We start from the raw sequence: 12,329 nt of genomic DNA, 5'->3' as shown, positions 1-12,329 counted from the left end.
CCTCAGCTTTGGGCTGGATTGCCCCCAGCCCTTCCCCCTGGCTGGGTGGATGCTGCTGCATTGCTGGCTGGTCTGCCACGGGCAGGGACAGTGCCTGTGTGGTGACACCAAAGCCAGGCAGCCTGAACCACAACTGACTCTGTTTCTGCCTGTCTCTGTCCCTCCAGCAAGCTGACCCAGGACAACAGGATAGAGAGCCCCATTCCCATCCTGCCTCTGCCAACACCAGACACCGAGACAGAGAAGCTGATCAAGATGAAGGATGAGGAGGTGAGACCCGTTTCTGCCTGTACCTCCTTGGTGCTGGTGGAATCTCAGGTGTTTCTCCGGGGTTGCCCCATAGGGGCTCTCCTGAGTCTTCCCCCTCCTGCCTCCCCTGTCATGGGCTCCTGGGTGCAGGGTGGGAAAGCTGCTCTTCCTGTCAGGGAAGTGTTGCCACGTTCCACCCCAGGTACAGGTGCTCTGTGCTCATGCAGGAGTTAATATTCCCTGAGGGATCCCTGCCAGCTCCGAGGGCTGCCCCAGGGAGGGTCAGCAGGTCCCTTCCTGACTCTCTCCTCTGTCTCCTGCAGTTACGGCGGATGCAAGAGATGCTGCAGAAGATGCAGCAGCAGATGCAGGATCAGTGAGAGGCAGGTACCCGGAGGGCAGAGGGAATCCCCCAGTGACCACCTGAGACCTGGCAAGAGCTGTGAACGTTTAGAAAAGGTTTCCTGTTGTATAGAGACTCGTGGGCAAGAGCTGCACCCGCACCCTCTAATTTATTAGCAGCAATGTTGGCTTTCCGGCCAGCTGGATTGTGGAGGAGGCTGTTCACTTAACAGTTTACTGAAGTGTATTTCTTTCTTTTTTAATATTCTTTTGTTTCTTTTTTTTCTTTCTTTTTTTTTTTTTTTAAAAGAAACTAGCCTGGTAAGTGTCTAAGGCATCCTAAAAAAAGAAAAGAAGAAGATCCTCCTTTCCCATGTACTAATCTGTTGTTTAGGAATGCTCTGGTATTTAAAGTCCTGGTTTCTCTGGTGTACAAACTTAAAGACTCTCTGTGTCAATGCACGTAAATGTTTACTCCCAAGTGAGGTGCTGTGCCCCTGTCCCTGTTGCCCTTGTCTGGGGCCAGCACTGTAAGGCAGCCAGACCCTCCTGTGAGTGTGACCTGCTCAGGCTGCTCAGCCTGGGGGCAGCTCTGGCCCAGAGAGCTGGGCTGGGGGTTCCTCTGTGCACTGACCTGCTCGGGAGTACTGATGGTTCCCTGGTTTCCTGTCTAGGTTTTTTGTTTAGTTGCTTGGTTTTGTTCTTCCTATCAAGAAGCTCCAGGATATTTGCACTGAGCAGCAAGGGACTGAGTCTCTCAAGGCTGGTTAGAAGAAAACGCTTCTCTGACTCTCAGTTATATCTTTCTTGCAGAGAGGATGAGTTGTTTATTCCCTTGATGGGAGTGAGCACCTTCACTGCCATGGTTTCCTTCCTTGGCAGGCTGGAGGTGTTGGTAGGTGAACCCCAGGGCCCTGCAGTAGCTGGGTGAGGGTGTCTCTTGGTTTAGCTCTGGTCATCCAGCTGCAGTGTGTCTTCAGTGTCTGCTCTGAAAAGCACCGTGGCAGCCAGAGTGCTGGGCCAGGACTGCTCTGGAGTAGAAACTCTAGGGCTGAAACCCAACCCCAAATGCAGAGCTGTGTCCTGTCCCCAGGCTTTGCAGTCTGGTGAGCACACTGCTGGCTCTGAGCTTCTCCTGGGGGAAGGGGCACTTTTTGTAGGCTTGTACCTGAGATCTGCAGGCTGCCTGTCCAGGCAGGTGTTCCATCAGTGTGGCAGGAGCAGGAGTGTCACTGCCTGGGGCTCAGCACAGCCCACCAGACTTGGCACTTGCTCCCCTGCCCTTCCCCTGGGACTCAGCCCTTCTCCCCCTCCCTCGTCCAAGGCTCTTCCTGTCTTAATGCTGGGAAGGCTGGTGGATCTGCTGGGCAGAGATAAGAGCACTCTTTGAGCAGCAGCTCCTGTCTTGTTCTTGCTTCCTGCAGTATTTTTAACTCTAGTCCAGCCAGAGCAGAGCCCTGGAGTGTGATGTGCCTGACAGGGCAGGGCTCAGCAGCAACACTGCCATGCTCACAGGAATCAGGGCTGCTGGAGGAGAGACACTTGGCTCTTCTCTCTGGCTCCAGGGAGTGCTCCCATGGGCTGGACCCTTCTGCTCCTTGGCTGATTCCTCTCTCCCCTTTCCCCTTTTGTATCTGCTCCTCCATCTCTGGATCTCCCCAGTAGATCTCCCTGGGTAGGAAGCGCAGCGTTGGCCAGGAATAGCCAGGCCCTAAATTCTGTTCTTAGGCACTGCATTTGATTCCTCCATGGGGCTTTAGAGTCCTGGGCAGGGCTTGTCGGGGTGGTGAGTAGGTTGGCTGGTTCCAGTTATTCACTGTACAGAGCCTCTGCTTAGCCATGGGCTGTAGGGGCAGGGGACAGACCCTGGCACCCTGGGGAAGGACAGAGTGAGGGTGGAAGCCCTTTGGCAGAACTGTGCCAGCTGGGCAAGAGCAGTGTCCAGCAATGTTGGTTGTTTTCATTCTCCCCTATTTTGGGCTCAAAAGTGGCAGTGCCAGCCTAGGAGAGCAGAAGGATTCAGCTTGGCTTCAATAACATGCAGGACCAAGGTGCCTAAGGAGGACACAACCCATTCTTTGTGCAGTGTGCTTACCTGAGCAGTGGAGTGGCTGGAAACCTTCCTCCCAGCTTTTCTGGAGCTGGTTTGCTTCCAGCCAAAGCTGCAGGTCTGCTGAGTCCTCAGCTTTCTGTGCTAGTGTAACAGGGAACACCTTGAAGTACCTGTCCTCTCTTTTCTTGCACTAGTCTTGTTAGTGAGGAGGATGTGTGCTGGTGAGAGCACAGGTACACTGGTCTCAGGCAGGCAGGGTTGCTGAGGGTGGATCTGCCCCCGTGCCTCTGGGTGAGGAAGTCTCCACGTGGCTCCTACATCAAGCTGATAGTCACAAGTCTGTCCTCTACAGAGACCTGAAGTCTTTGGCAAAGATGGTTCAAGTTGCATTTAGGAAAAAGCACCCAGGAGTGAGGCACCAGAGGTGGCTTCTGCAGAGGGGCAGCGGTGCCACTGACATCACATCTCCGTGTAGAAGGCTCCCTACAGAGTGCCAGAGTTTAGAGGCTGCTTGGAAGGGGATTAGAGACTGATTTTGGGGGTCACCAGGGAGGTACCTGGAAGGTGGCATCTGTTTATGAAAGGGGTACTGTGGCATCAAGTCACCCAGTAAGCAGAGAAGAGACTCCTGAACACATGTGGCTTGGACATTTGGCTCTGGCAGTGAGAAGTGTGGATAGGAAAGGAATTTAACACCCCCCCTCACACAACCCTCCCCAGCCTCACATGCGATCCCTGCTCCCCAGGCACGTTCCCCTGCCTCTGCCCTGCTCTGTCCTGCTGCAGGGGGGCTGCAGGGCCCTGTCCCACTCTCAGGGTGCCCCTCTGGGTCCCCTCGACTCTGTGCCTGCCTGGGGATGGAGCCAGGGCATGAGGTCTGTGTGCCACTGCTGTGCTGGTCCTGTGCAGCCCCTGCAGCCTCCTGCATGCTCCTCCCCAGGGAGGGATCCCCCTCCTCGTGCTCTGCCATGGCATTCCCTGCTCCTCCTCACAACTCTGCTGTGCTGTAATGCTGGCTTGCTCCTTCCTCACCCCCTGCTCCATTCCTAGGCTCTTTGTTTCCTGTCCATCTCTTGGGTTATTATAATTATATTTTTTTGTAAATTTCTGTTTGAACATTTTGTCATTGTGAACAAAGAAAAATGAAACCTTTTAAAACGTATCCATTTTATTAAATGATTATTGTTATTATTATTAATGTTTACTACCTGAATTGATCAGTGAAATAAATACATTCAAAAACCCAACCTCTTTCTGTTTAATTTTCAGCCCTCTTCAGCAGCATTGGTGATACATTGTGGGCAGGAGAGAGCAAAACTCACCCTGTTTCTTCTTTTATCTAATTCTGTCAGAACAGGCTCCAGGCAGGACTTCCTGCATGGGATTTCTGGCCTGGCTGTGCCAGAAGCTAGCAAGCTGATCTTGAAGTTCTTCTGTCTTCAGGCTTCCCTTAGGAGTGGTGTCTAACTCAGCACTGGGCAGCTGGGCAGGATCCAGTCCCAGGCACTGCAGTTTGTAAGTAGCCAGAGAAGCGTTGCCAGGTCTGTGCTGCCTGCACAGCTAGTTCTCACCCCCTGCCAAGTGCAGCTTCCCTGATGAGATGGGAAACCAAAGGCCACAGTGCTCAGGGAGTGTGGTACAAACCAGGAATGCCACCTTGCAGGCTGAGGTGCACTTTGAGTTGCTGTGCCATGAGACTGTACAGTGTCTGTGCCAGGCCCAGAATCACAGTTATCAGTCCTGTCAGCATCCCAGCAAACGTGTTCTCATGGCAGTGCCAGCTCCTGTCCTGTGGAAGGCTTGCTCAGTGCAGCATCAGCTTCCCTGACATGCAGCAGACGTGGGGAAGGCCTCGTGTGGGAGGTCCCGGGGATGAGTTGACCCTTATCTGGCCAGCCAGCTGCAGGGCTCTGTCCGGGAGCTCAGCTCTGCAGGGCACACTCTGCACTGCCTGGGCTGCCTCAACACCTTCCTCTGCTCTTTAAAGCCAGCGGGAAAGCAAGGACTGGACTACTCTGGTAAGTCAACAGTTACCTTCTGCTCTGTTTTTTCTCTTTGGTTGACAGCACAGGAAAGCACTGCCTTGTTGCAGGTATGTGTAGTTGTTCTCCTGGAGAATTACAGCAGCTCGTGTGCTCAGCAGTGGCACGAGGCTGTAATGTAAAGACAGCTCATTGACCCATGTCCTGCAGCACAGGCACAGCTCCAGAAGGAGATTATTCACCTGCTAGAGCAAAACTACCATGGAAAACTCCACCCTCAGTGATCAGTACCCTTTCTGTGGCCAAGGACTGTTTATCACTTCTTTCCAAAGCTGGAAAGGCTATTTTTCGCTTGTGGTAACAGTAAATTTATTTCTGAATCTCCTCTTACGGTTTGCATGAACAAAGCTTTGCTTACAGGTGTAATTCAGAGCTATGATAAGGCATGAGCTGTTTCATATTTTAGTTTTTGATTCCTTGACAGAAATTTTATTGGCTACTCTAGTGATTCACCTCCACTAATGCTGAAAATAGAAGCAGCTCTTGTACTCTTTGGAGGACTAGTGAAAATGTATTTGATGGCTGCAGCTAAGCCTCCCAGTAGCTATGTGTTCATATCCCTCCTCAAATACAGGGTTGGAAGACCAGGAACATTCTTCTCTCCTGTAAAGAGAGACCAAGATTTTGCACATCTCTTTTAACTTTGTTCTTTTCAGAGCTCTCGGACCTCCTGTGAAGGAGACCAAATTCACCCAACTTCAGGAACTCCTCCTCAGAACAAACCAACCAAAGACCTGGGGCTGTGGTGTCAGTCCTGGAGTGGGTGGTGTCTACTTGCCTGGTCTTCACCTCGTTCAGTCTCACCAGGGAAGTGTTTGCAGGTGAAGATGAACAGGGGAATTCTCTTCTTGTCCCTGCTTGGCTTCCTCCCGCTCGTGCTGCCCACCTGCCCTGTGCCATGCCAGTGCACCACCACCATCATCGACTGCACCTCCAAGGACCTCACTGTGGCAAACCTGCCCGCTGCCTTCCGTCCTTCGGCTGAAATCATCCACCTCGGCTACAACAGGCTCACCTCTATTCCCAACGGGCTCTTTGACAACCTGAGGAGCCTGCAGGTCGTGTACCTGCAGGGCAACCCCTGGGAATGCACCTGTGACATCCTGTACCTGCGCTCCTGGCTGCAGTGGCAGCAGAACCGCACCCTGTACCGGGACGTGAGGTGCAGCTCCCCGAGCCACCTGCAGCACCGGGTCATCGCCTACCTGACAGAGGACGAGGTCAACTCCACCTGCCAGTACTGGTACTGCAGCCTGGCTCTCCTCTCTCAGCTCTGTCTCTTCATCCTCCTTTTCCTCCAGGGTGTCTTGGTTATCTTCATCATTGTTTACCTGCAGAAGTTTCGGAGAATGACCGCTGAAGCCCGGAGCACCACCCGAGAACTGCACCAGCAGGTTGACCCTTGGGTATCTTCTTCGAGAAACCCCTACAACAATGATTAACATCACGAGACTGAAGACCCTCCTCCTCCTGGGGGATGATGTGCCAAGCTCCTGTGGTTTGTGATACCCAGAGCAGACATCTGATCCTGACTGCAGTCCAAAGCAGGACTTGAACTTTCATCAGACACTTGCCTGTGTTCCTAAAGAACCAGTCTTGTGGGTTTTTGAATGCTTTGAACTCTTTAGCATGATGTTGATTGCTTTGCTGAGCTGGAAGTGGCTCTGGTTTGGTAGATTAAAGAAATCATAAACTACAGTGACCAGAACTGACTCGAATGGCTCACAGGCTCCTAAAGGCTACAGAGCTTGATCCCTCCTATGCTACAATATTTCAGCCACACTTCCCACGATGCTTCTGGTTGTGTTGGGTCAGGTGAGGACAGAGGTGGGCAGTGAACAGTTAAGGTACTGGACTAAGACCATGGAGAAATACAGTTTCCTCGTGTTACCACAGACTGCCTTAGAATCTTTGGCCAAGTGACTTAGTCTTCTCCTGCCACGGTTTCCCCATCAGTAAAAGAGAACGAAAATTTCTTCTTGCTTGATGCATCTTTTCCAATGTTCTTCTGAGGGAGGGAGGGAACGTTTAGAAGCCCACCTGCTTTTATCCTGTCTGCATTCCTTTTAATCTACTTATAGTTTTAATACTGACTTCAGCTGAGTGAGACTGGGGCCCTGAATGCTTCTGAGATATTCATCCTGAAGCCAAGAGTTGAGACCAGTGGCTCGCTCTGGCTGTGCCTGTAACAGCACTTGGAATGAGAGATCTGGGCTTTAGAGACCCAAACTGCAAACCCCACTGATGTGCCTACTGCTGCTTATAGTGTCCCTTAATTATTTTTGAAATGAAGCAAAAATGAAATAAAATAATGATGCCTGTTGATGTAAATAGCTTATTTTTCTATTCTACACTGGGTATGGTGCATGCTGCTGTGCCCCCGGAGTTCCTCACACTCAGACCGTGCCGGGCAAAGCAAACCCCGGGGCAGTGGAGCTGTTGTAGGGCACTGTCGGGTTCAGCTTTGGCAGCTGCTGTTCCACCACGGCCCAGGGAGTTTTTTCGAGGGCTTCTGAGCTGCTGCTCACGGTTTTGTGATGCGGCTGGAAAGGAGAGGGCGTTTGGTGGGGCCGGCACGGCCGGGGGGTGACCAGCAGGTGAACGCCCCGTTCCCTCGGTCTCCAGCCCCAGTCGTGGGGGTTCCTGTGCCTTCCAGGAGCCTCAGGTCACACACAAAGAGCTCCTTGGCCGGGGGCACCGGGGCTGGGGACAGTGACGGGACACGGGGCAGTGACGGAGCAGCCGCGGCCCCCTCACGCTCCGGAAGGGCCCGCGCGGCCCCGTCCGGCCCCGCCCGGCCGCGCCTGCGGCACGAGGCCGTGAGGGCTCGAGGGGTTGTGAGGGGCCGTGAGGGCGCGAGGGGTTGTGAGGGGCCGTGAGGGCGCGAGGGGTTGTGAGGGGCCGTGAGGGGCCGTGAGGGGCCATGAGGGGCGAGGGAGCCGCAGGAGCCCCTCCGGGGCTGTCTGAGGTCGAAGGGAGCCCTGTGGTGTCTGTGCCTCAGGCTCCAGCGGGGCTCGGGGCCTGCGCGAACCCACCCGCCCCAGGGGCTGCAGCCAAAGGCCGCAGGGCTCGGGGCGGAGCCCCTGGGAAGGTGCGGCCCCTCAGGGACGGACGGACGGACGGACGGACGGACGGAGCCCCTGTAAGGGTGCGGCCCGGCCCCGGCGGCGGTGTCGGAGGCTGAAGGGGACCTTCCCCAGGCTGAGGTGAGTGACACGGGGCTCCGCCTCGGGGGTCTCTCCCTGCCGTGTCCTTGCTCTGCCCGTGTCCCTCCAGCGCTGATCCCTGCAGTGTTGGCCTGAGTGTAGCACTGGCACTCAAGAAAATGGGTGTTTTCTTCTGAGGTTTGCACCTTGCTGGACTTTAACAACATATCCGTATCCCCCCCAGTGTCCCCAGGACCGTGATCTCTGAGGGGGACACGGCTCCACCAAGAGCCTGCTCTGTGGAGAGGTCCACGTTGCTGCTCCATGAGGCCCCCAGCACTCTCAAATCCCTGATTTTTAAGTACTGTTGTTTGGGTTTTTTTAATTATTTTTCCCTCCCCGAGGAACAACCTTTCCATAGGAATGGAAAGCCAGTTTTCTGGCTTGTTCCTCCCCCATTGTCCTTTTCCCAGAATCAAGGTACAGCAGTGTAAGGAAGTAGCAAAACCCGTCTTCCTTTCACCCCTTCCTCCTTATTCCTTTAGGTCAATTATGCTGTTATTTTAGTGGTTTATGCCTGTTGTTGAAGTTCTTTACTGACACATGGAAGGCAGGTAAAAGGCCTTTTCTTTCCCTTTGCTGGTGTGGCAGAGTGATTCCCCGGGCTTGCCTGCAGGTTTTCAGCTGGGTTTCCCCGGGTTGGAGGGTGTTGTTGGTGGCTGTGAGCAGTACTGGCAGTGCCACCAGCACAGGTTGGGTTGCTGGGACAGGCTGGGCTGGGAGCAGACACAATCCCAGCCTGTGGCTGCTCAGCCCCCAGCACTGCCCTGGGGTGCTGGAGAACCCTCAGGGCTCGGTTTGCCCACAGACACAACAACTGCTGACTTGGGTTTCACTCCCCCGGGGAGGAGGCAGGAAAGGGTCCTGACTCTGCGTTGTTCAGTCTTGGCACGTGAAAGGTAAAAAGCCTTTTTGGCATCGTTTGCCAAAATGTGGGGAATGCGACCAGCCACAGCAACGTGCTAATGAATTGCACTGAGCACAGAGTGATTTGTGTGCCATGGCAGCGTGTCTAATCCATAAATCTAGAGCCTGCATGGCTTGGCTTCTCCTGGCTCAGGAGGCTGCATGTCACAGATGCTTTCCTGCTCTGCTGGCCAGTGGAGGATCTGCTGGGATGCCTCTAAAGGGAGAACCGGTTTTCTTTCTGAAGGGAGGGACTGTCCAAGGCTGCACAGAGGCTTCAGAGGGGAAGTAGAAGTGAAATATGACAAAGATAAATGCAAGCTATTAAGCTGGCTTTGGAAATAACTTTCCAGTATCGAGGCCAATCCAGCCCCTGGGTGTGCAGGATTGGGCTGCCATGCCTGCTGGACAGGCTGCTGCACTGCCAAGGGTTCAGATGCTTCCAAGCAGCTCCTTTCTCTCAGAGTTACCAGGTTAAAAAGCCCTGAGAGACCAGACCAAAGTGTTTGTAGCCTTCATGATGCAGAACTCCAAACGTGAGGTGTCTAAAAAGCAGGTCAGCACTTCCTAAGTGAAGGACCCAATGGTTGGTAGGTGACATTGGGAAAGGCACGCTGATTCTTTCTTCTCCCAAATACCTTGTTTCTCAGTTATCTCCATGGTAATTTCTGTATGTTTTGCAGAGTAAAAGAAGGCTTGAAAGCAAAGCAAGCTGATATTGGAGCCTAGAGAATTTTAGCCCATAATCCAACTGAGAACCTGTTTGTCAGTCCCTGTACCATGTGGTGACAGTGGTTCTGTTTTGCTTCAGGATTGCTGCAGGTGCTTGCTTACAGATTGCTGGGTCCATGTGAACCTGGGAACCCACCCCTGTTGTTTTATATACACTTTCACAGGTGCTGCACCCTCGTGCGTGTGGTGAAAATAATCACATTTGTACACGTAGAGAACAACTTGTTATCATCCACTGCAGAGCATCCCAGAGAGAGTGCCAAGAAAAGCAGTGTTGATTCCACAGCATGGGACATCTTGTCTGTCCTGGGGTACATGAGAGAACAACTATTTTAGGAATTTTTAGAAGTGACTTTTACATTGGTTTTTTGTATATTTCCGTATAAAAACAGAGGCTCAGGCTCATAGGCCTGGTTTTGGAGGGCTTTAACAGAGACCACAGTCTAATTTAACAGATTTCTGCAAATGATTAGTTGTCTTGGAGAAGTGCCTCGAAAGCAGCAGGTTGCAGTGTTAAGGTTTATTCTGAAGATGGTATGTATGTACATACTGAGTGTCTAGATAAAGCTCTGTACTCCCTGGAAGGACAGGATAGAGCACTGCTGGTGGACATAAAAGATTTAAGTGGGTTTAGTCCAAAAAACCCACCTTAAATCACTCTCTTAAATCTGCAAGTAATTTTTTTTTTCTGTTTTTTTATATGTCTCATGGTCTGCTTCTGCTCTGAAATGTTTGACTACGGAGGACAGAATATGCTGGGAGGTATTTCCTTGTGTTTCCACAGAGGAGCATTAACCTGACAGTTATGAGACCAAAATGCCAGGAGTGCCCTCTGTGGATACCTGATGGTTCAGGCTGTGCAGCTGATCTCCTTTGCTCTCTGTAGCAGCTGATGATCGTTTCTAATCTGCCTGGCACAGCTGTGTGGTGCCCCATCAGTGCCGTTCCCTTTGCAGGGGCACAGCTGTGCTCAGCAGAGGACAGGCTGCCTGCAGAGCCCCTGCCGTGCTGATTGTCACCGGGGCTTGCTCGGGAGAGGGCAGCAGATCGCTTTGAATCTGTCTGCTGGTACTTGGAAAATCAAAGTGAGATGTGGGCCTGGGGGAAGGCAAGTGTGATGTGTGTCTGCCCAGAGCCTGACAGGGATGCTCCAGACTCAGCTGCCCAAACGGCAGACATTGCTTTTTGAATCTGTAACTAATAGTTTAAACAGTCCTTTCTTCTTGTTGTTCCAAAGCATCAGACTAAAACAGAGAGGAAGAGGAAGGTGGGCATTATGGTGCTATGGCTGTGATGGAAATAGGGTCGGTTCTCTGTCTGATGATCTTTGGAGGGTGGAAATCCATCCTTTGGCAGGTGGTGGAAAATGCTCTTGCTCATAGTCACTGAGGGGTGAGAGCAGTGGGTTTGCACTGACGTGCCTGTTGGAGGTGGGAAGGTGCCTGGAGGACGGGTGGGAGGTGTTCTGAGAATACCCAGGGGTGGGTAGGACAGAGGTGCAGAACAGCTCAGAGTTACTGGGGTTGGCTCTGTGTGTCCATGGCACAGAACATGCAGAGGCTGAACAGGCAGCTGTGTAAGCACCCAGGGAATTTAAATGCCTCTGTGCTGGGAGGAGCTGTGGGGAGCTGAAATCTGGATCCAAGTACTGTGAAACACCAGCATCTCCTGTTGGGAATCATAGCCCTTGGCTTGCTTGTCTCTCAGGGGATACGATAAGGGCTGTGCCTGTGTTTGGGGAGCTTTTTTCACCAGGGCCTTTTACCTCCGGCATTCTCAAGCTCACCAAGGGTTGCTGTGGGTGCCCACATTTGCTCTGCATCTCCATTACCTGATCTTTCAACACAGTGTTAGCAAGATGTTTTTTTTCCCAGGATGAGACTTTAATTCCCTCCCATTGATCATGGCCAAAGAAGAGAGCTCAAATGGAGATTTTATTCCAGAAACAATGGCCCCCTTATGTGCTGTGTTGTGATCTCTGTGAATGAACCTGCTGGTGAAATGAAGGCTTTTCCCCAGGCTGTTTTGTACCTTTCTCAGGTGAATCTTCCTATTAGGTCAGCTGCCTGGATTCCTGCAGAGAGAGAGAAGGGAGGTAAAAGATGAAGTCTTTGTTCTGTGGGGACATGAGACAAAATGACAGTCAGTGGGACTTGGGCTTCATATTTAGTTTCCATAAATCCCCATGTGCCGCAGGGAGTTTGTCCACATTAAAACCTACAAAGCAAAGGGCAGTTTCCCTGCACAGCTGGACATGTTTTTCTGCCTTGTAACACTTCTCTCCAGGTCCACTCCAAAGCCTCTGCCCTGGGCTGGCTGCTCCCTTCAAACCAAACTGGTGTTGTCCTGGCCTCGTCCTCAGCTCTGCTGGGGGCTGCTGCCTGTTCTCTCGGTACCTGCTCTCCCCCACCCCTGCCACTGCTGTCAGCGTTTCTCAAGGTGTGCATAAAACACAGCTTGTTGCTTTCCCATGTTTGGTTCTCTGGTGGCAGAGCTGCACCAAAACCACCACACTGATTATTCTGATGATCCAGTGTGGGAGGCTTTGAAAGCAAGACGTTGGTGTTCTTGATTACTTCCTCTCCTGTCGTTCCTTCTTCCCACTATCCATCAAGAATGACATTTTAATGATCCCTTTACTTCTTTTCCTTTTTGCCTGAGACTTGCAAGAGTGCAAGAAGCAACATTGTCATTTCTGTGCTGCCTACCCCTAAACGAAAGGAAACTCCCTCCCAAGTGCTGCACATGAATTTCTGTGTGCAGAGTCCCCTGTGGTTTCCTACAGCACTTCAGGTAGTG

The 12,329-nt window shown here is 52.3% G+C and overlaps 2 protein-coding genes across 6 annotated transcripts in view; both read left to right on the top strand.

Annotated features, from left to right (window-relative positions):
- The window catches only part of SEPT5 (septin 5), a 39,102-nt gene extending 36,446 nt beyond the window's left edge, over positions 1-2,656 (top strand). For all 5 annotated transcript variants that reach the window (XM_027689697.1, XM_027689699.1, XM_027689698.1 and 2 more), the window contains 2 exons: positions 168-270; positions 573-2,656. In XM_027689697.1, the coding sequence (XP_027545498.1) occupies positions 168-270; positions 573-629 (160 nt within the window). In that variant the 3' untranslated portion in view covers positions 630-2,656. The remainder of the gene's footprint in view (positions 1-167; positions 271-572) is intronic.
- A 1,545-nt stretch (positions 2,657-4,201) lies between these two features.
- GP1BB (glycoprotein Ib platelet subunit beta) lies at positions 4,202-7,017 on the top strand. The gene has a single exon (XM_027689706.1). The coding sequence runs from the start codon at positions 5,514-5,516 to the stop codon at positions 6,126-6,128; it is 615 nt and encodes a 204-aa protein (XP_027545507.1). The 5' UTR covers positions 4,202-5,513; the 3' UTR covers positions 6,129-7,017.
- Positions 7,018-12,329: the final 5,312 nt, after the last annotated feature.

The sequence above is a fragment of the Neopelma chrysocephalum genome, unplaced genomic scaffold (genome assembly GCF_003984885.1).
Source record: "Neopelma chrysocephalum unplaced genomic scaffold, ASM398488v2 Primary Assembly neopelma1_77, whole genome shotgun sequence".
Lineage (NCBI taxonomy): Eukaryota > Metazoa > Chordata > Aves > Passeriformes > Pipridae > Neopelma > Neopelma chrysocephalum.
The sequence above is the reverse complement of the archived record's forward strand: the minus strand, read 5'-3'. Positions and strand labels throughout refer to the sequence as shown.

Bases quoted from the DNA above. Each gene is read 5' to 3' on its own strand.
- GP1BB (XM_027689706.1), top strand. From the start codon at position 5,514: ATGAACAGGGGAATTCTCTTCTTGTCCCTGCTTGGCTTCCTCCCGCTC.